At 47.3% G+C, this 22,976-nt stretch overlaps 1 protein-coding gene across 1 annotated transcript; it reads left to right on the top strand.

Moving 5' to 3' along the window:
- The first annotated feature begins 12,524 nt into the window (after nucleotides 1–12,524).
- AREG (amphiregulin) lies at nucleotides 12,525–22,425 on the top strand. The gene is made up of 6 exons (XM_045017231.1): nucleotides 12,525–12,657; nucleotides 13,324–13,509; nucleotides 16,415–16,601; nucleotides 17,067–17,225; nucleotides 19,596–19,695; nucleotides 21,301–22,425. The coding sequence occupies exons 1-5, from the start codon at nucleotides 12,615–12,617 to the stop codon at nucleotides 19,681–19,683; spliced, it is 663 nt and encodes a 220-aa protein (XP_044873166.1). The 5' UTR covers nucleotides 12,525–12,614; the 3' UTR covers nucleotides 19,684–19,695; nucleotides 21,301–22,425.
- Nucleotides 22,426–22,976: the final 551 nt, after the last annotated feature.

Below are 22,976 nucleotides of genomic sequence, written 5' to 3'. Positions count from 1 at the left end.
CCCGTCCCGATTTTTCACATTTGCTGTCTGGTCACCCTAGGTGGGATGATCAGCCATTGCCCCTCCATTGTAGACAATGGGCTCGCAGAGGGAGTAGGAGCACTTTGGCCCCTGATTTCGCACAGCACTTAAGCAGGTGCTTATTTTTAATCCCATGCTTGAGTCTCACGGAAACTGATGGGACAATAAGGCCATGTTTAAAACTAAGACCCAAGAAGAGAATTGCAAACAGGCTATTTACCAACTGCAAAGATCAAACTATCTGCAGTGTCAAAAGATGATTCCAAATGATTTCTCAGATTTTACTGCCAGCCGCACTGATGTCACCGAGAGTTTTGCCATTGAATTCAAGCAGGTGGGGGGTGGGGTCAGGATTTCACCTCATATGTTTGTATATGCACAATAGAGCTGGAGCATCTAGGCACGACCATCATCATAATAAATCAATACATAAATAATATTTAATCATGGTTTTGCATTTCTACATGCTGAGAAAGGTGTTTCTTTGGAAATTCCACCATGTTTATCGGCAGGAAAAGGGGCCATTTTCTTGTTAAATAGCACAAAACATAGGAGAGAGAAAAAATATGATGGCTCTGTCGCAGGCTGCCAACAATTGCCTAAGACTCCAATCCCCAAAGTGCACAAATGCCCTAGCGCTTGCTCGCATGCAGTGGTTTGCATGGGGACTTTTACATTAGCTGATACGCTTTTTCACATGCCTCTTCCTAGTGGCTTCGTATCTAAGCCACACACACAGAAGTATAATTAACCCTGTTTTACAGAATCAGTTATTCTGCCTACGCAACCTTCATATTTTGGACTGTGCTTTGCACTCAAAACATCCCTTCCTGGGAATCCTTTTGCTCAACACGGAATTGGCGCAGCTCCAACCTAGACCTCTTCTGGGCAGATCTTCATGATTTATGCATTGCATAAATGTGACCACGATAATACCTCGTTTAAATGCTATTTCTGATGGCAGGATTTAGCAAACATGCATTCTATGGACTAAGGCGAAGGTTGGCCTGTGGTGTCTAAAGAGTATTAACGGCAGTAGTACCAAGCCCATGCACTGACAGAAAGTCTTTTATCACAGGGACAGGTAACATGATCGTCAGGAAGTAGTGGGAGATGAGTGGAATAGAAGATGCCTGACTAACCTCCTAGGAATGAAGTAGTAGCCAGACTCAAGCCCTTAAAAAGCATTGGCTGCTTTGACATGTTGACAATTTCTCTTTAAATGTTCAGCTCCGTGCTCAGGCATTGGCTATCAAACCCCTGGGAGACTGAAGAAATGCTTATTGTATTGAAGTATCGTCATCATTGTCCAACAACTGTACTGAGCATACACTGTAATTGCAGCAGGTCTATAAAACTACTGTGTTCTGTACAGTAGCTGTCACCATGCTGCGAGAACTTAGAGACCTATTAAATTGCAATAAAGAAGACGGGGCCTTTGAAATGTCCAGCGTAGCACCATATTTAAATAGAGGAGCACTTAGAAAATGCCACATCACAGTTTGGAAACTGACTAAGGGGATATTGTACTATATGAGTTGCAGGCTGGACTTCAGCCAATGCTGACTACTGCACAGAAATTTTTTACAGAAATTGTCAGTCTCTAGCCACTAAATAGTTCTATTAATACCCAGGCTAGCAGTCACTGTTTTATTTTCAAAGCAGCAACACCCATGGCATGATGGAAAAAGAGCCAGATGCTCTGGAATGGGTTACCTAGGGAGGTGGTGGAATCTCCTTCCTTAGAGGTTTTTAAGGTCAGGCTTGACAAAGCCCTGGCTGGGATGATTTAGTTGGGGATTGGTCCTGCTTTGAGCAGGGTGTTGGACTAGATGACCTCCTGAGGTCCCTTCCAACCCTGATATTCTATGATTCAGTAAGTCAGTGAAGCTGCAGTGAATCACAGAGTCACACCAGGTGAGGATCTGGCCCCAAATTATCATAAGACCTGTAAGAATGACACGGGACTGATTATTTCTTTTAGTTCCAAAGTGCCAAACCAGCACCGTCACTAAGGCTGTAGCATTCTGTATTACCATGGAGATCTAGGGTTGGCAGGGAACCTGAGGACTCAGTCCCGTGGGTAGGGCTGAGCAGTGAGTTGCTCCCAGAGGATTTGGCAGAAAGTTTCCCCGCGCCTATATCCGGTAGCGACTGGAAGAAAGGACACAATTTATATTGCTTTCAAGCACGCCAATAGGCTGGTTCATATAGTAGGCTGCCGCAAGTCAGCTGTGGTCTGATCTTAGTGATATACCAGCATAAATCCAGAGTAACTTCACCAAAAATCACTCAGTGGAGTTCCTCTCAATTTGCACTGCTATAAATGAAGTCAGACTCTGTCCCTGAGTGTCTGCAAACTGTCCCTGCACAGAGCCGGTTAAATACACTGATGAATGTATTTAGTTATATTTTACACGAGACGATGCTCTATGCACCGTGCATAGCATAAACGCATGCAGCAAAAATACAGCAATAATGCTCCAGAACTTAGCTCCAACACCACAGAGCTTCTGTAAAACCTTTCTTGCCCTCCAGCAAGGTCTCTGTCCTGGCCTCGTTCCTTGGAGAGTAGGTGAGCCTTCCAGCGGGTCTTGAGTTCACTACATCTCAGGAACTCCGCCAGTTTCTGCCTTCACTCTGTCGCGCCCGCAGAGCTCCGGTAAGCATAACCATGAGGGCAGCATCTGAGCCACCAAAGAGCTTTGCTCGACCACGTGGAGGTTTGGATTGTATGGCTGGCTGGATTGCACTTCAAAGAGCCTGGCTGCTCCCTTTGCACTGCGCCTTCAGCACAAGGGAGTGGAAAGCAGCCAGGGATTCCCTTGGCACGGAGAGCCCCCGGCAGGCATAGAGCCAATGTACCTGGATCCTCCACCACGTCCCCATGCCTGCAGCCTTGGCAGCGTGGGTTGGGAGCCAAGAGGACGGGGTGTGGCTGGAGTGTTGGCAGACAGCCATTTGGGGGCCCTAGCCAGCTGGCGTAGTTTAGAGCAGCCCCTAGATTGTGCTAACCCTCCCTCTCAGCTGCACCCAGAGAAAGCAAATGGACAGCACGAGGGACCAGGATGTGCCCCAACCTGTGCAGATATTAGGCACCATCCCCCAGTGCCCTGCCCCTCATGTGGCCGTTTACACCCGTACAAAGTAGATGTCAAAAATCCTGCCATTCTGAGTGGGTAGCATTTTACACCACTTTGCAGGGGGGCAGGGCTGTGGAGAATCAGGCCGACTGGCCCAATTACTTTAGCACAGCTGTATTTTTCCTGTCTGAATGAATTGCTGCTCTATTTAATTATGGGCCAGATTCTCGGCTGACTTACCCTAGTTTGACGTCAGTGTAATTCCGCTGGGCCAGATCGCCAGATGGTGTAAATCAGCATTACTCCACTGAAATCATTGGTGCTATTTCAGTTTACACCAGCTGAGGATCTAACCCATGATTTTAAGGGTGGGGGGAAGCTAGCCCTGTTGTCATGTAGCCCCCTGGGTTCAGAGCTTCAATTGTATTTCTTGGAAATGCCAAAAAATGCCAAAAAATTCACTTTTTGGGGGGAGGGGGTTGATTGTTAAGACACTAAAAGTGCATGCAGCCAGACGGCTTCCGATTGGCTAACCAGCTGATGATGCTCAAAGGTGACAATTATTCCATCCCCACCCAGTTTTCAGTTACACAGTCATACTCCAGTCCAGATCTTTTGGGGAAAAGACAGGAGCATAGAAAGAATTGCAACCCTTTGGAAAGTGCATCTCTCTGGGGGCCAGATCACAGCCCTATTTGGAGGCTGTGGGCTCAAATGCAGAGTCATGTGGCTCCGCAGATCTTGGAGGCTGTGAGAATTTGCACTGACCAGAAAAATGGCTACGCTCAGGCCTTCACTTGCACTAGACATACGGCCAGATCCTCAGCTGGTGTGAAATGACGTCACTCCATCGGCTTCACTGGGCCTGGGCTGAGGATTGGGAAGGCAGGTCACAAACCCGATTGCAGCACTTTTACCCACCAGATGAGGGCAGTACTGATACCAGAAGATAGTGACATTTGCCAATCAAAAGCTGAGAGAAAGTCCAGTGAGCCACCCAGACAAATATCAATTCTGTTTGAGTCATTGATCTTAGCAGGTTCCCATGCAGTAAGTCATATACTGGAATGGTGAGAAAGGATAACTCATGCTCTAATACCCAGGTCAGTCACGCCACACCCTTAGAAAATATACATTTTATTCTGCTGGAGCAATTGATGTGTATACACTTGATCCACTTCCTTTAGATTCATGCATTTCGGTGGCACATTAGTGAAAGTAAATCGGATGAATAACGAGAGATCTTAGTTGGCACATGTACTGGCACTGAGGATGGAGGCCCAAGCCCTTTGCATCATGTCAGACTGTTGTCAGGCTAAGTCAGTCTGGTGCAGAGCTCACATTCACACCACTCACTGGCATTCTTGGTGTGTGAAACAGAGCAGACTAGCTTGTGGCTCCTGGATCTGAGCTCTGCATTGCTCAGGGGAGCAAAACTATGCAATAAACTAAACCGGGACAACTCCAGGGACACCCAGGCTTGATCTTCGGCTGTGGCTGAGATACACTCAGAGCTGAGGAGCGGGATGGGAGAAAAGGGGGTTCTAACCTCCCCAATCCTTTGGCTGACTGGGGGGCCATCATGGGGCATAATGAAGCTCTAACAATGTATAACATCACACGCCCCTTGCACGTTACCTCTGGAGTTTTGCTAACTCCATTTAAGAGAGTCTTAGCTGGTGTAATTATCTGGCAAGGCCCAAAGAGAATGTGTATCAGGAAAAAAGTAACCTCTACTTTTCAGGTTTTTTTACAACTGCTGGTGAGAAATAAGCTCTACAAAATTCTTCAGCAATAGACTACAGTGATGAGTAAGGAGGATGGGGTACTCTTCCAACAAGATGTCCAAGACCTTTAAAGAATCCTCCTGAATTCCTTCACTGATGTGAGTCGTGGCACTGGAGAGGTGGGCACTTACCAAAGTTAAAAATGGAGCAATCTGCTCAGATTTTGGAGCCAAGCACTGAAGGAGCTGGATTGCCGGTACTCTGACCCCAGGGTCCTTGTCTGTAAATACAGCCACTGCCTCACATAGTATATTTGAAAGATGCGCATCAATTATAAATGGATACTGGGACAGTGGTTCTTTGAGCCTGGGGTAATGCCAGGTGTAAGTTAATACAGGATATGGCCTAAATCCAGGAGCCTTAAAATTCCACCTGTCGTGTAGCAAGAGAGGGTCCTATTGACATGAACTCAATGATAGTCAGTGGAATTCACCATGTAGCCAGGAAATCCCTGCAGATCAAAGCCTGATTCTTCACTCTGTTACGCCAGCTTATGCCAGTGTTTCCTTACGGTTTCAGGACTAGACAACACGTCAGCCTTTTTATTTATTCTGAAATGCAATCGTTTCGTTAGATGCTCAGCTATTATATGGTGATGAGCCTGGGATAAGTGCGATTTGGCAGAGAGAAAGATTCACTTAGACTCCCCTCTGAACATGGTCTACTGAATCGGAACGTCATCACCTGTGCTGCATTTCACGAAAACAGCACAAGGATAAAATCCATCAGTGGGAGTCAGTAACAGATACTTTATACACTGAGGGCTGCTTCAGCGAGTCAATGTGTTGTCAAAGTTTCACATGCCCTGGGTTTAACAAAGCCCCACAATAAAAGTATTAGTATTAGCTGCATAGTCCTAGGCCATTCATTTCTGTAGGGAAAACGGCAGCAGCCGTTCCTCGAGCATGTCATCCCCTAGCTCAGGGGATGAGGAAGGGAAGGGCTGGGATCTGTAAACCAGCACAGGATGGACCCCACATATCCCTGACTAGAGCCACATGTCAGAAGAGCCTCTACTCTGCCTCCAGCTCCTGGCTTCCCACCTGGCAGCACAGCTGGTTGATATGTCATAATGGCACCGGCTACTCCCTCCAAGGAGGGTTAATGGCATGGGGCAGGCGAAGGCCGGCCTCAACAGAATTAACATCTGTGGCAGCTGGCTGTGGCATTTTAGTCCCTGTCCCAGGGGAGCATACAGTATAGACAAGTTACTGGCTGGCTCCACCCCTTTCTCCTGCCAGCCTCCCACCCATGTACAGCAAATCACAAGGTGTTGATGCAGAACAATGCATCAACCAATCACAGAATAATGCATCAACCAATCACAAGGTGTTGATGCAGGATATTCCCACCTGATCAAAATAAGGAGCATGCTTCGGAGACACCAAACCCTCCCCCTCCACCCTCCATGAGAGAAGAAGGCTGGTCCAGTGGTTACAGCACTGCCCTGGGTTCAGTTCCTTGCTCTGCGTGACGTTGGGCAAGTTGCTTCAGTCTTACATGGCATGAGCTCCCCACCTGTAAAACGAAGACGATAGCACTCCCCTACCTTGCCGGAGTCCTGGGAAGAGAAACGCGCTAAAGCTCGAGCTGGTCAGGTCCTATAATAACAGTATGTGATTGGCATGTTTTGTTTCCACCGCTCTGCCTTGCTTGTTTGCCTTCCTCTGTACTGTTCCCCTGAAGGGTCGCTGCTGTGAGTAGAGTGTGGCCCACGGTTTGCAACTGGTTTGAAGCAAACGCTAAGATCAGTTACACTGATTTGAGACGCGTGCTCCAATGTTACCTTTCTGGTTTGCAGCCACAGCAATGGAGGCTGGGATCACATCAGGTATCCTGAGCTATGCAGGCTAGTGGGTTCCCCGGCCAGGAAAATCCAGGTGCTGCAGGAAGCGATGCTGGTGTTTCAATAGGTGGCAGTTTTCCCTCCATCGGAGTTAGCACTGAACCAGTCTCCCCATGGAATGCTGCAGGCGTTGTCCTCCAGGCGAGGTCTACGTCCATCACCCACAATGAAGAACAACAGATCTTTCAGAAAGTTACCAAAACCCATATTTTATTTCAGATCTTGGAATGATTGCTGGTGAAAGACGCAGGATGGACAGTCCTGGCATCCTCTGTTTAAACATAAATCAGCTATGGGATGAGCAATGGCAGGGCACATTTCCCAGTGCCCCTGCCAATCTGGGCATGAGAGCAGAACTTGGTTTCTAAGACCATTTCATCTTTGGCTTCTCCGCTGAGACTGGCCAGAAGAGACCAAGGACTGACAAGTGCTGGTGTTTTTCATGATGCCACATTCTGCGCCCGTTTGACACAGGGCGTCGGGCAATGATGACTTTCGCTCACTACCGGCCCGAGGCGGAGTTGTACTGGCACCCCAGCAGTGAAAGTGTGTCGATGTCACAGCCACCTCACCAGTCCCTTGAGCCTCACGGTGACTTGATTGTAGAACCTCATGCTGTGGGGTTATCTGACCCTGGACTCAGGAATACATGTCGTTTCCCCAGTAGCAATGGGTCCCATTAAGATCTCTTGCTGCTGCTATGCCAGTCCATTGAGAAGGGACCTTCCAATCCTGCAGAAACACTGTAGCGAATCAGGCCGACTGTCTCCGTACAGCACAGTGAGTTGGGGCATCTGAGATCAGGGACCACAGGCCAAAATCAAAAGGCCATGAATGAAAGAGGGGACAAATCCTGCAAACCTCACTCAGGCAAAACTCCCAGTGGCTCCAGTGGCAGTTTAATCTCAGTAAGAATAGGGTGAGCACTTCAGGCTTCGGCCCTAGAGATTTGAAGAGTGGGATTCTCCAAAACAGGGACTTCAACAGAAGCAGAATTAAGCCAGTGCTGGGCACTTCTGAAGATCCCACCCTACTTGTCTTGTATTAGATACCTTTGAAGAATGGCAACCCTGGGGAGCAATTGAGATCAGGAGTGGGTTCTCTGGTTCAGATTTCAGAAGCATGAGTTGCATTCTTCCCCAAGCACGAAACCCCTAGTATCTACATTACTGAGTCAGGGCTGGGTTCTGCCTGCCTTACTCACTGAGTAGCACCTTACCCCATGAGTAGTCCCATGCACTATCCTGCACAGTGCTGACACTGTGGCCCTGGGGAGGTCCACAAGGCCAGATGGGGTAAACCACCGTCGCTCCAGTGGAGTGGTGCCACTTTTCCCAGGTGGGTATCTGGGCCTTAGGTTTCAATGGGACTAATAATGTGCTTAAAGTTAAGCCTTCGATGCTGCTCGGGGTGAGTAAGGATGGCAGAGTTGGGTCCTTGGTAACAGAAACTAATCGAAATGGGCATTAATTTGCAAGGCACATGTTTATTCCATTTCCAAAAGGGTTCGGGAATTCTCATGATGCTACCAGCACTCCCACTGACTGGGGACAGGAGACTGTGAGAATGAATCAAGATTTGGCCAGACTATCATCTTCCAGAGAAACGGCTGAAGAAAGTTTTTGCATCCTTCTTCCAGGGCCTCCAATGAGGGTAATCACATGCCCTTCAATGGCCTTATTTCCACAAGCAAGGCAACCAGAATGTGACCCTGAAAGCACACGCAGAAGGAACAAGTATAGGAAAATATTTGAGCTTAATTGAGCATTATGCAGATTCAAAAGTCCCTGGAAGCTAACAAAAGAGACAGGTAAGGCAAGCTTGATGCTGCCAGCAGAGGCAGAGTAAACGGTGGCATTTCTGCTTTTTATTTTTAAAACCGGGCACGTTCTGAAGAGTGTGAATTAGGCAAGTAGCACAGTTCACTGTCATAGTTGAACCTCAGCAATGTCACGAAAGACACCAAAGCCCTGCAAAAAGTTCATTTTTCTTTAATGAAAGAACTGGGCCAAATTCTCTGCTGCTGTGGATCAGGGAAGCTCCGCTGGCAGGAGAGAGAGTGTAGAGTACTGCTCTGGGAGTCAAGAGTCCTGGGATTTATTCCTGATTCTGCTGTAGGACCTTGAGAAGACATCTGTCCTCTGTTTCCCTTCCCACCCGTTGTCTGCCTTGCCTATTTAGGCCATGAGAGTAGTTTGCTCTTTGGGGAAGCATTGTCTCTTAGTATGTGTTCGCAACTAGCAGTTTTTGGCTGGGGTCTCTAGACGCTACTGTTCTACAAATAGTTCTAGGCAGCGCTACCAACTATGGTTGCCCTGTTTCCAGTTGCTTGTAACGTTGTTACATTTCATCGTCTGGGTTGAAATTTCCCACGGCAGGTGTCTGTCTCAGGCAGAACTTTTTTGAAAAAGTTTCAGCCATTTCTGAGAACAAGGCTAGGGAAAAAGTATAGTGCTTTGCCAGTGCTGAAAAAAACTCCTACAGCCCTTTCTTTGAGATCGAACACCTCCATGCTTGGGAGCAGGGACTTGAAATTTTGCAGCGGGTGGCGGAGGAAGGGAGGGCTGATGGTATGTCAGGGATGTGCCTTTGCTGTCCCATGAGAAAACATCCACATTTGGCCAAGTTATAACCCTTTGGAAAACTTCGGTTCACACACACTCAGGAGAGACTTGTTGGAGTTTGGCCACTAAATTCTCTGAAGATTCTGTCTAGACTGAGCATGTTCCACCCAAGGGCTGGACGGGCTGATCGGGACTTCCTCTGCAACTGGCTGCTGTGGAGCAGGGCTCTGGAGCTGAGAGTACAGAGACTGTGGAAAAAATAGTATGTGATCATGTAAGTAAAGACTTTATCCAAGTGCACACACACAAGGGAACCACATTACGGCTGCACAGGCTACCGTAATTCTTGCATGTCCAAACATCTGAGTGCTTGATTTTGCAACCTTCGTGTTCTTTTCATGAATTTCCTTGGTTGTTAAAAAATTCCATCCTGTATAATCATTAACACCCACCTGGGTCATCAGCTGGGCTGGAATCCCCCTCCTTAGATCTCCCTCTTTTAATAAGCTTGTGTTTTGTGGGTGACAGCAATTAGCAGACACTGGCTGACGATTTGGCCCATTGGCTCTGGGTCACAGACTGACCTGGATCTAAATATGGAGCTAACCTGAGCTGGACACCTCTCTGAGAGCTCTATATCGCCCTTCGCAGTTTGTAACACAGGGAAGAAGGTGGGATGAAGGAATGAATAACTTGGAACGCCACCAAGTTCAACAGAGGATTCTATACGTTTGCTGAACTATAAATAAAATACCAACCTATGCAGACTAGAGGAAAAGAGCCAATGCAAAATATCTGCTATAGTACACAGCCCTCCAGTTCCCCTTATTCATTTCCAGGAAAGCATGTCCTTGCTTGAGACCTGAATCTTTAGGGGGCCAAAAATCTCTCTCCCTCGCAAGCTAATCAAAAGGAATCCAAGAGATGACATCACCTCTCATGGTGAAGAACCTTGGGGTCAAATTCCCTGGGCCAGCTTGTGCCTGCCCCTCACCCGGAAGTGCACATGTGGGGTGGAAGGACTCAAGGAGCCTTTCCTTGCCCCCTTGTGCGCCCTGTGCACTCTAGAGACCTGATCCCCTGCCTGATGGAGTCAGTGGAGCTGTGCTTTTTTCCAGTGGACATTGGGAGCACAGGGTCAGCTCCCTCCCTGCTAGAGGGGAGCCAGTGCCCTATAGCTCCCCTCCACAATGGCCCAGCATCGGGGAGGCCATGCAGTATCATGCTGCACCCTGCAGAGAGGTGTAGTAACAGCCACCCAGCATATGTGCATCCGGAGTTCTAGGGAGTATTCCGCATTTCCAGTGTGAATACCCCTCTCCCTCCCACTCCCCCCAGCCCGCCTAAGTGACACCATGCAGTGGTTACTCATGCCTTACTCAAGCAAACACTTACTGTCTGAGTAAGGAGCTCAGCATCTGTTCCTTTAGTTTCCTTTTTGCTGGTGAAAAATCATATTCACTATCGTATCTAGCCTGCTTCCACCCACGTGGGGGGCAGTGGAACCTGCCGGGATTGTCGCTGCAATAAACTCCTCATTCCTCTGCGTATGACATATGACTCGTCCCTATGGCAACTCTTTGCGGCTTCACAATATTTTCACTTTATTGTGTAATTGAGTCACGGCAGAAACCGGGGGCGGGGGTGGGGGGGGGAGGAGAGGCAGGTGTCGGGAGGGACTGGCTGACACTTGTACACAGAAGTTTTCAGAGGACTTTATAACATCTTATACTGTCTGCATGTTGTGGCAATAGTAATAACACAGCCCTGGTTTTCAGCACACACTTCAAGTTAACAGGACGTCAGCACAGGCTTAACAGTAAGCAAGTGGTGAAGTCCTTTGCTGAATCGGGGCCTGTGTGATATGGGTTTCAGTCTGGTTTCTAGTCAATGACTGGGATGTAGCATTGCTGTCTTAATCACAAAGCCAGGTGGCAGGAGTCTTGCCAGGCTCATGGGTCAGGCAGAACTGCAATGGGGTGTTTAGGTTGTCCTCTCCTCCAAACACCTTCAGGAAGCCCCAAGGGGGCAGGGAAGGGATGGTATCACGGCTCCATCCATGCCAGCCAGCCACAAGGGGGCGGGGTGGGGGTGTCATCAGGGCTGCACCGCCTGGAGCCCCCAGAAGCATTGGTCCCCCAAGGCAGAATGCCTCCTGGTGCTACCCGGCAGCACACTGCTAAATAGCGCCCCCCGGGGTAAATGATAGAGAGGCAGAATGGAACGCTCATGCACTGGGGAATGCGAATCCTGCCAAGCCTGCATGTAATGAAAAACCCGTCCCTGCACTAAATCCCCTACAATCTTAGGTCCCGATCCTGCAAACCCTTACGCACCAGCTTAACTGTACACAGCCAGGCAGTGCCACTGACATCCAAGTGAAGTTTGTGCATAAGGTTTTGTAAGGCTGGTCTCTGGGTATATGGGGCGAGCCAGCAGAGGGCTACAGCAAGCCAGCCTTTCCAGGCAACAGGTGCTAGTAACACCCACTTTCCTTACGCACCCACTGGCTGTTCTCAGAAATCAGTCAGGCTGTACTACAGTTAGAACAGATGCAGACAGGCAGGGAAATCTTATTGGCACTCCAGCTGTTGCTCTCCCCATAAGCTGTCTGAAAAGCAGCAAACACTTTTTGGATCTTTTTGAGAAAAAGAGATGTGTGGGGGCGGGGGGGGGGGAAGCATTTAGCAAAGATTTTGACATTTGCCTTTTTTGGACCAGGTATAACTGGCAGGAGGCCAGCCTTTTTATAGGGACAGTCCCGATTTTGGGGTCTTTGTCTTATATAGGCTCCTATGACCCCCCCACCCCAGTCCCGATTTTTCACACTTGCTGTCTGTTCACCCTACTAACCCAGGCCAGTCAGCAGAAGGGGGGCAGGCCTGTGCGATCAGATTATTGTCCCGGGAGCCCCCCTGGGGGGACAAACACTGCCAGGCAGCCTGCCTTGCGCCTGCACGCCGGCCGGGGTGGGTGCAAGGCGCTGCAGGCCGGGCACGTGTCAGGGGAAGTCCTGCCCGATTTTCACTGGCTTGCCCGGGCTCGCCCCCGCCAGCGGGTCCCCCTTTGCTCCGGGCCACGCATTCCTCCCTGCGCACCCAGGGGCGGCTCCCGCCCCGCCTCCCGCCCCGCTCCACCCGGCTGACGCAGGCCCGCGGTCCTGCCCAGCCGGCTCCCCCCAGCCGCCTATATAAAGCGGCGGCCGCGGGCGGCTCCCCATGGAGTGCGGGCAGCTGGGGCCGGGAGCTGAGCGCGCACAGGGACCCCGCCCCGCAGTGAAGCCGGCCGGGAGGCCAGCACGCCGCCGTCTCCGATGCGAGCCCTGCTGCTGCTCTCGGCGCTGGCCTGGCTCTCTGGTGAGTGAGCGGGGCGCGGGGGGCGCTCCCGGGGCGCGGCGCGGGGAGCCCGGAGCCGGTCCGGTCCTGCCGCGGGGCGTTCCGCCGGCCCCGCGGGGGAGGGAGGCTCGTGGCTCCCCGCTGCAGGGCGCTAGGACTGAGCCGCGGGCAGGTCTCCTAACCCCTGGCCTTCCGTGTGCGACCCGTCCGAAAAAGAGCCCCTAATCCGGTTTAGAAACCCCGGTTTGTTTCAGCCCAGCTCCCTGAGTAGGTTTTGCTCCTCTCCTAACCCTTACCGTGGCCCCCTGTGTTGGGCTGTCCAGGGCTCCCTTGGTGGCCAGATGGAGGCAGAAATTCTTTAGCAATTTGGAGGCTTCTATGGGAAACTGATTTAAATCCACCCCTGCTCTGTCTTGTGGGGTAGAATGGCCCCCTGCTGTCTCCCTGGGTTTTAGGTCTGTCCTAGCTAAGAAGAAAAACTAAAATGCCGTCTTTGGTTTTTGAAATCCTTGGGCTGGCATAAGTGAACTTGCATTTGAAACGCTCAGCGCTGCTTCTTTAGTGACTCACCTGTGAATGATGGGCTGTGTTCAGTAGCTGCTTAATGTGTGCTCCAAGGTAAACACTTTTGCCAGGTTTGATTTGAGAACCTGATTCACTTTAACACATCTTCATTCTGTTCTGTAGGGTGCCACCCTGCTGCTGGATTGGGACTAAATGCGACAGAGCAGGAGGAAAATGTGCCGCAGACACTGGACCACAGCGTGGATGGGAGCACCATGCCCTCAGGAACTGACTATGAAGATATTGAAGACGACGAGGAGGAGGACGACCCAGCAGTGCCTATGTACATTGTAGATGATTCGATTAAAGGTGAGTTGCGGGAAAACACGCAGAAGCATCACTTCAAGGATCCCAATCATGTTTGACCAGGATAATGTATCACATGGGCACAGGTCACTTAAAAGATGGAGCCATTTCTTTGGTTGAGCTTGCCCAGTGCTTGGCTACCAACGGCTACATACAAGAATAATCTTCTTGGTCTAAAGATGACTGTTTTAACGACCCTTGAACGTGCCTTTCGTTGATTCGTGCATCCTAATATTACAGTGCTCGGTTTGCTAAATATATTGGCAACCAGTGGTATGCAGGATGTTGAAGCATTTTAGCATTCCCCCAAAATTTAAAACTTTGTAGCCAGTATCCTCTGCCAGTGTAGTTACTTTAAAGTCAGACCCATGAAGTGGATGGACTTTTCATATGTGCCCTGCACTTCCTTTTCTCACTAGGTGCTAATTGGTGTGGAGTACTTGCAAAAATCTGGCTTAGAATTTTTTGACTTGCAATAAAATCAATGTAGGTTCTCTGCTGGGAAGTAGCTGTAGGGGTGACTAGCAAGCACCAGTTTATTGTGCAATGATTGGAGTATGTCTAGACTAGGATAAAAAGTGGGGTTTTAAATAGTACCTACTTGTCTTGACCAACATGTTCTTAAAGCCTTAGTATAGGTGGGGCAAGCTTGTATGTTAGCTGGTTGAGGTGAACCCTAAATACAGCTTGTCTACACCAAAGCTTTTAAAATGTTTGCTAATGTGAATTTTAAGTTATTTTCTGCTTAGCTGAAGCTTCCAAGTTGCACATAACTATCTTGTATGCCGGCTATCCAGGAAAGCCCTAGTGTATCTTAAATGGTGACTAATAGTCCTGTTTGGCCTGTGTCCTTATGTTAGGGAGGTTTCATAGGGAATGGCAATGGAAAATCTCAGAGGGCTACTTACAGGACTCGAGGTCAGATCTGTAAGGTTGTCCTTGTATTTAACATCCAATAGTCTGCAAGCTCCAGTGTGCTATGGGGCATGACCTGGTTGCCATTAGTCAGTGGAAAGATGCCCGTGACTCCAGTGATAGCTCAAAGGATCCGGCTCTTAGACAGGCCTGAGCTACAACATTCTAAGTAGAACTTACTCCTTGTGCAACGTGGGTTTGGTCTGGGCCCATCTGATCTGTTGTGTCGAATGCTCTAGGCTTCCATGAGAAAATGAATCTGTCAACATAAGTTGGGCCTGAAATGTATTGGTTCAGGGGCTCATGGGCTAGATAAAATAGTTGCACTTGAAACTGGGCTGTTAACAAGAGGCTGCTGTTTTGTTGACGGGCCATGGACTTTTTGCACTGGACTGATTTAAAGCCCCATAAATTTAAATTCAGCAGCAGACTGCTTCCCACCCCATGCCCTAAGATGCCTAGGCAGCTTTCTAAGGATATACAACTTGCAAACTATTGTTTGTATTAATAAAACCACAAGGACAACAGCCTTTTCCTTTTAAACCCCAACTGACAGGTTGAGTCCTGTAAGGGATGAAAGAAGGACCTGCTGTCAAAGTAGATTGTCTTGATCTGCCAAAGTTAACTGAACAGCTAATGCCCTTGTCCTGTCCATAGTGACGATTCATGGCTTTATTTTTCTAGGGAAAAACCTGACAACAGGGCCAGTACTTTTTGGTTTGCCTGCTGGTATAACTAATATCCCTTCACAGTCAAACGTCTACTAGCTGAAGATGGTCTCTTGCTTTGAGTAACCAAAATATGACAAATGTACTTAAGAACTTAAAATGCTCAAGGCTACCTTTGGAGGCTTTTCCCCAGTCAATTAGACTACTCTGGTTTTATGATAACCAGGGAGTTGAATTAGCCTTTATGAGAACTGTAAGGTCATGATGCAAATGACTCACAATCTATGGCTTATCAAATTGGTGCGTGAGTTGCATCATACCATGAGAGAGAGTAAAATATTATCCTAGAATATGTGATCTACTGCCTGCACCATCTGTAAAGCAACTAAGGCTTTAGTTTGGTTAACTGTAGTTAACCATATATTTTGTGAAAAGGACTAAATCTATAAATAGATTCTCCTTGCTGTGCATTCATGTGTATATTATCTAAACTCTAGAGGCTACTAGTACTATATTTTCTAGCTAAAGAGAAGTAGCCTGTCCTCAGTATTTAAGGATGCTACCGTCTGTCTTTTGCAATGTAAAGAAAGGCAGTATAATTGCCTAGGCTAGCAGTTTAAGTAAAAAAAATCACTTGCAGCCTCAATTATGTAATGTATCTAATCTGGGATGACAGTAACAGCAGAAGTAGTAGACCTGAATTCAACTCTGGTATGAATTTCCTTTCCAGTATAAAATGAGAAGAGCTTTGATGTAGGAGTAGTTACACACAAGCTATCATATTGCACACACATTTTCTATCAGTGTACACCCTACATAGCCAGCAGAGAGATCTTCACTCTAAGGTGAGGCCAGATTCTGCCTTTACAGGTGCATGCTGGCACCTGGTTGACAAGAGCTACCTCCGCTCACTGAGGCGATGGGGTGGGTCTAAGTCAGTGGTTGCTGAACTTTGCTCATAGTGAGCCACATCCTGTTTCTCTTGCAATTATTGTGAATAGAAGAATTGACCCAATTGGACATCTTGGCTTAAATGTGCCCCTGTAAACATAACTCTGTGAGTATACCGTAATGTTAGCTGAATTAAAAACTACGTGAAACAATGCATCATCCTGCCATAGGGGTCATGTTTGAGGCCAAGAGAGAATCTTGGCCACAGAATGCCTATCTATAAATATTTGCATACAAATGCTTGCTTTTTTTTTTTCCAAGACTCACTTCCTCACCTTTTTGCTGTCGGGTTAAGGCCTAAGGTATAATTCCATGTTGGAAGGAATTAGCTGTTACAAATTCTGAACCGAACATGACTTATCTCTCTTTCCCAGTTGAACCTGTGATTAAACCCAAGCAAACAAAAACAGATCGGGAAAAGAATCCTGACAAAACAAAAAGAAAGAAAAACAAAGGAAAGAAGAATAAGAAGAAAGGGACACCGTGTGAAGCAGAGTACAAAAATTTTTGCATTCATGGTGAATGCAAATACCTAGAAGAACTCAAAGAAGTAACATGCAAGTAAGTTAATGCTCAGATGTTGTATAGATTATAAGAGTGTGTCTGAATCTATGGCAAGATACTCATTGCGAATAATGGCTTAGTCAGAGGGAAATCAACTTGGTTCAACCTCTTGGATTGTCACGCATGAGAAACTTTCTGCCATGTAAATTAAACGATGGTGGAATTCATAAGCTGCATAATGAGCCACTGAACTCATCAGTTGGTCATAAAATTGAAAGCCGGAGGAATGAAAAGGTGTGCCTTCCTGAAACAGCACATCCAAACTGATCTCAACTTGTTTAAATGCTGGCAAACCTTGGGCTAGAACGATGACTGCATTTCCTGCAGATTCTCTCACAGTAGCACCTGGATCCCACAGTCAGTTGACTGAAATGTCACCTGAATGTGCACGTTGGCTTGGCTTCAAACAGGCCACCCAGTGCTCCTGGAGCTAATGCTGATATTAATGTGGGTTATTTTCAGATGTCGTCAGGATTATTTTGGTGAACGCTGTGGTGAACAGTTCATGAAGACTCAAAAGAGAAACGATATTGGCAACTATTCCACAACGATATTGGTGGTGGTAGCTGTTCTGCTGTCCAGCATCAGCTTCATTGCAATTGTCATCCTTGTTATAATGCAGTAAGTATAGCACTTCCCAGTCTGTCTGTCTAGCTTAATTAAAGAGTAGCTTGCGCTACAGAAAAATAGTCTGGGGTTACACTGCTGCAAAGCGAGTTCCGTGTGCTTGGCCCTTCACATGCATAAAATAAGACTAGTTCCTGCCTTGAGGAGTTTACAGTCCAATGTGGATTTAAAAAAGAGTAAACTGATCAATCAGTGGAGATGCGTTTGTAAGGTGACCAAAAAGGTGATGGGGGGGGGGGGGGTGTGTGCACTGAGCACGGGGAGTCTGGTTCTGTTGTATAGCTTTTCCTAGTCTTTGCTGTAACTGGGAGCAGAAATGGCATTGGAGGACATGGAAATGGAAACTAGTGGTGAGAAATGCTAGTGCTAACGTGTTTAGTTGAACAGTGTCCATTATAAGCAGATAATGTCCTCTACCAGAACACGGAGATCCCATTGATGTCCGTGGGGAAGGTGGGAAGTGGAGGGTGGAGTATGAATGTATAGACCTCTAAACGTACTCTTAACTTCATAGGAGTAGGCCATCTAGGTCCCTAATCCCGGACAGAAAAACAGTAATATATATGCTTAGTGTCATCTCTGTGGACAAGAGGTGGATTTGCAAGTAACTCAGGCAAAACTCTACCTTGGCATGTGACCAAACCTCAATATATTGGACACAACAGGAGAGAACAAGGGTCATTCTAATCAAGAGTCAAAACTAAGTTGCATAAGTAGCTGCCCCTTGGAAAACTGAACATGAGGGACATGGAGTAATTGCCAACCCAAAATCTTGCTGACTTTACCAGCATCTTGGTTCAGATGGTGATATAAATTATTATCTTGCATAGGCACATGCAAAGAAAAAAGTAAATAGGAACTGTTGACTTCCCCCATGCTTTGTACACAAGTTCATGTGTTCAAGGCTAGGTGCCCAGAAAGCACAGTGAACTTGTGCTCTAGTATATTGCCTTGATTCTTATCTCAGTGATGTTACTCATGCGACTGGGTGACCACAAATGAAGTAATTCCATTGTTACACTGAACTAGAGCCCAGTCTTCAGTGAAGCATTCCTCGTGTGGGCATGTGCCAATCAGATCTCTGTCCCTTCCTCTATTCCCCTAAAATGTAGGGAAACACCATTCCCAGATAAAGGCTGAAGGCATTGAATGTAGCCAAAATCTGGACCTCGATCAGCAATAAACCACTTGAAAATTGTTCTTACCACCCTCTGCACAATTAGCCACTTACAAGCACTGCGTGGTAGCGGGTAACATGTGACATGCATTGATGGCACTCTGGTTTGTGCTTGTGTCCCACTTCTTAAAACGTTCAGGTCAGTTGGGGCGTGCGGCTATATGATGTGTCATGAACTAGCGTATAATGCCCCTGTGGAACTTAAGCTGGCTACGCAATAAATCATACTGCACTGCAGCCTGGGATAATGTAAAGCCAACCCAAAAGACAGGATCTAAAATTAGACTAGACAGACTACACTATAATAACTGAATCAGGTACATGCTGTACCCAGGCCTGCAATTCAGGAAACAAAGGTGTGCACTTTTGTCTGGCTGTTGCTTCATACTTAAATCTCATTTTAAGAAATGCTGATGCAGACACAACTGGCCGTAAGTATTCACCACACTACAGATGGGGTACTTTCATACTCAGGGGTACTGTGAAGAGTAACTAGTTCACATTTGTGAAGCACAGTCTGATTAAAATGGGGATTATATATTAGTGTCTGATAAAATAGAATTAAATTTCTTATCCAACTAGGACCTTCCACAAACTTGAACTTTAGGCACAAGCCTCAGTTTTGCAAAAACTCTAAAACATTCTCCTGCTGACCTACAGCTTGGGCAAGAAGTCATCAAAGTCTTAACAGTAATAAGACAGTTAAAGCAGGCGGTTGGGGGTGGGGGTGAATTCTTGCTTCTATTCCAGAACTGTTGTATGAGCTTGGACAAGTTCGTTAGGATAGAATTTATCAAAAGCACTCAGCTGTGGCCTGTTCCCATTGAAATCAATAGTAAAACTCCTCAAAATGAGGATTGTGATACTTTTTCATCCATGTGTTAACCCTTTCTTGTGACGCTTTACAAGAAGGGGTTAAGCACATGGATGAAAAGTCCCCTGGAAATGTCCAGTGTTCTAGAACTGGAATTCCCTTTTGCTGGATCCATCCCTGGAGCTGTGCAAGGGTTACCGCAGTGTATGCTCAGAGCTGGAGAATGCTTAGCAAACACAAGCAGCACTCCTGCTTTCCACAAGCTGGTTGCTTGGCGCTCCAGACTGACTATTGGAGGATACGCTTTAGGGATGGGGGACGAACATACTCACTCTGGATGAGCTCTAAACCCTAATGCTTTGTGACTCCACAGGGTCAGGAAAACGTATCCTCGATGTGAAGAAAAGGAGGAAAGAAAAAAGCTCAGACAAGAGACTGGAAATGGCCATGTTGGCGTGTAAAGGAGAGCGCAGGTACAGAATGACATTGTGTGCGTTCGATGGTATTCCAAGCTTGCACCATCCACAACACTCGCATGCTTCTTAATTCTGCATAACTGGGAGGTTTAGACTCTTGCTCTGTGCACAGCTGTTGGAAACACAATCCCAAACTCCTGGTGTGGGTAATAACCTTGTAGGTACTTGCAGAACCTGTTGCCTGTCTTGTGTGGAGGCACAGGATGGGAAGACCTTGAAATGCCTGGTCACAGGTGAAAGCCCTAGTAGCCTCTTGTCTCCTTCAAACCTCGACAAATGTAGAGCGGTGCAGAAATTCCTGCTGCTTTAACAGCATCAACGCTCCCTTCTGTGTCTGCCCTCCCCTGGCTCATAAGAGGGGCGCGAGCTGAGGCAAAGCCTCAAAAGGGAGCCATTGGCCATATGGGAGCAGTACAGAGCCTCCCTCCCTCCCCATGAGCTCTCTAGCACTTTGAAGTGCATGCTCCCTCTGAGGCCATAGACTACTACTGAGTCATGACAGAAGAAGAAACAGTGCATGGACTGCCTGGGGGGAGGGTGCCAAGCACTCTTTCCCTGTCATGGGCTTTTCTATTCATTCTGTTCCCGAGGGAGACTGGGTAGCATCTAAATAAGTCAGCACTTCACTCCATAGAACAGGCATTGGAGACCAAAATTCCTCAGTACAAGAGCAGCACAAGCTTCCTAGCATCTTGTCCCCTCCTCAGACTGCAGGAGCCGTATTTAAACACGCCAAAAGGAAATGTCTCGTTAGTCAATACAGACATTGTCCACTTGAGAGCCTGCAGCAGTGCCAGCCTGCCGTGATGTGCTCTGCCGTCCTGTTGGAGAACTGAAACCACTAGCATGTATTTGCATGGGGTGGGGTGGTAAGAAGAGAAGGCAGCCCATGGCCTAACTGAGTGCTGTAAAACACATTCTCTCGCATGTCACACCTTGGCTAAAGCCTTGTCATGTCCTAGCTGCATCTAGATATGAACTAGTGACCTCGACGTGACTTGGTATCCTGTCAGTTCTCTGAGCCATCCAGTTCTGCTTTGTGTTCCGGGCCTTCCCTAGAATCCCTTTTAAAATCTAGCTTTATCTCACCTACTTATGCAAAATCCAGATCGCTTACTGCATTTTAAAAAAAAGCAATCGCTTCCGCCCTCTTGGCTAAAGGACTAGGTCTAATCTTAGACCTGGCATACCTAGGTACTTACCTGACTGTAAGGGGCTTCTACAGTTAGCCAAGAAATAACTGGAAAGAACAATCTCAGTACAAGCCATGGGGCCCCATCTTGAACTGTTGTGTTGTATGTTACAGTATAAACTGTAGCTGGTGGATATATGCAGTTTACACTGGCTGAGGATCTGGTCCCATAGCTTTAGATCCATGCCTGGACCTGTTGATGATGCTTACTGCCTTTTGAAGAAAATAAGTATTCAGGCCTTAAAGCTTCTTTGGTAACTGCTTATAGAAAGGCAGTAAGAAACCCAAAATAATTCAGCATGTAGACTGACAGCAAAGGCTAAATGTTCAGTCTGCTGTGGCTTGACTTTCAAATTGGGTCATAACTTGCATTGCCCTTCAGATGGTATGATTTAGTCTGTCTCTTGCAGAACATGAAGCTGAAACAACAGTCTGCAGCTTCGGCAAAGAACTCCTTCAGGAAGACACATGTAGGAGATGGCCAGTGTTGGAGCTGTTACCCAGAGGCCCCACTCAATCAACTTGGATCCTGTAAGGAGGCCTCTGAAGAACAATTTGATGCTGAGAAGCTGGCTGGGCTGGGCTGCTGCCAACACATCCCAGCTGCCCAACGTGGAGGATGTTGCAACTACAGGGTTAAAAGCACCACTGTCAGGAGCTACATGGGAACTGCTGCCAGTGGGCCCCATCCAGTCGTTGATGGAAGACTGCCATCTTTCTGCTGCTACCTGGATAACATTCCTTTTGACTCTTGCTGTTTGCTGCAAATGTCCTGCAGTCAGGCTTGTTGTTGAAAGTCTCCATTTAAGGGAGATCATGGCTTTAAGGAAAACAGAGGGCTTGTTGCCCCTCTCTGCCTCATCGTTACACAAAAGGAAGTGGGACAAGATTTGATTAAGCTTGTTCCCCAGACCTTCCTGACTGGAGGTGCACTACAGGTGTGGGGGCGAGCTTTCTTCTCCCACCCCTGTGATCCTATGTGCTGTATCTGCTTTATTAGCAGCAGGCCAGGAATCTGAAGGCTTGTCTGCACCGGAGAGGGTGGAGTTCTAGTCTGCACTAGACTAACTGGTCTGTGGTGACCTTGCTGGTGTATGCTACAGGTTCCCTAGTGCAGATTGACATAATCCTGTATAAAGCATCAATGTGCACAGGGAAACTTGTAGTGCCAGCAGGGTCCACGTAGTCCAGTTTGCACATGACATACTAGTGCAGACAAGCCCTGCCACAGGTTCTTCCCCAAACTCCACTCATGATATCTCACTGAAGATTCCTTTTGTAACAAACCTGGGCCCTGATCCTGCGAACACTTAAGCATGAGTAATTCCATTGACTTTAATGGGACTATTCATATGGGTAAAGTTTTATGCACACGTTTGCTGGACTGAGTGATTGCTTTGGAGTTTCAATTAGAATAATAGAATATTGGGGTTGGAAGGGACCTCAGGAGGTCATCCAGTCCAATCCCCTACTCAAAGCAGGACCAATCTCCTACTAAATCACCCCAGCCAGGGCTTTAAGCCTGACCTTAAAAACCTCTAAGGAAGGAGATTCCACCACCTCCCTAGGTAACCTATTCCAGTGCTTCACCACCCTCCTAGTGAAAATTTTTTTCCTAATATCCAACCTAAACTTCCCCACTGCAACTTCAGACCATTACTCCTTGTAGATTGTCCAATGTACTAGAAGGAAAAGCCTGGAGACAACGAAAACCTTTTCTAATTTAAGTTCATAAGATCAAGAACTAGGTCCTGTTGCCCCAGCTAAGATACTCATTAAAGAAAACATGAGCACTCTGAACTTCCAAAAAATGTGGAATCAAACCCATTTCTTGGGTCTTGTTACAGAACCTCTGCCAGTTAATTTATTAGTCGTTTCTGTCTATGATCTCATTGTCCAGAGCTTCCTCCCTGGGCTTCCAGATCTTGGCACTTCCAACTAAACCTGAAGTAATAAAAGATATAAAATGTTTTCTAGTCTCAGTAATGGAGAACCCCTCTTCTGGAGAAGAGCTAGAGTCAGATGCTACTGCTTGCTGAATATCAACAATCAACATTATTGTGATTTTTTTTCCCCCTTGAAATGC

This window comes from Mauremys mutica, chromosome 5, assembly GCF_020497125.1.
Source record: "Mauremys mutica isolate MM-2020 ecotype Southern chromosome 5, ASM2049712v1, whole genome shotgun sequence".
In the NCBI taxonomy this organism is placed as follows: domain Eukaryota; kingdom Metazoa; phylum Chordata; order Testudines; family Geoemydidae; genus Mauremys; species Mauremys mutica.
Note: the sequence above shows the minus strand (reverse complement) of the source record. Positions and strands in the feature narration are given on the sequence as shown.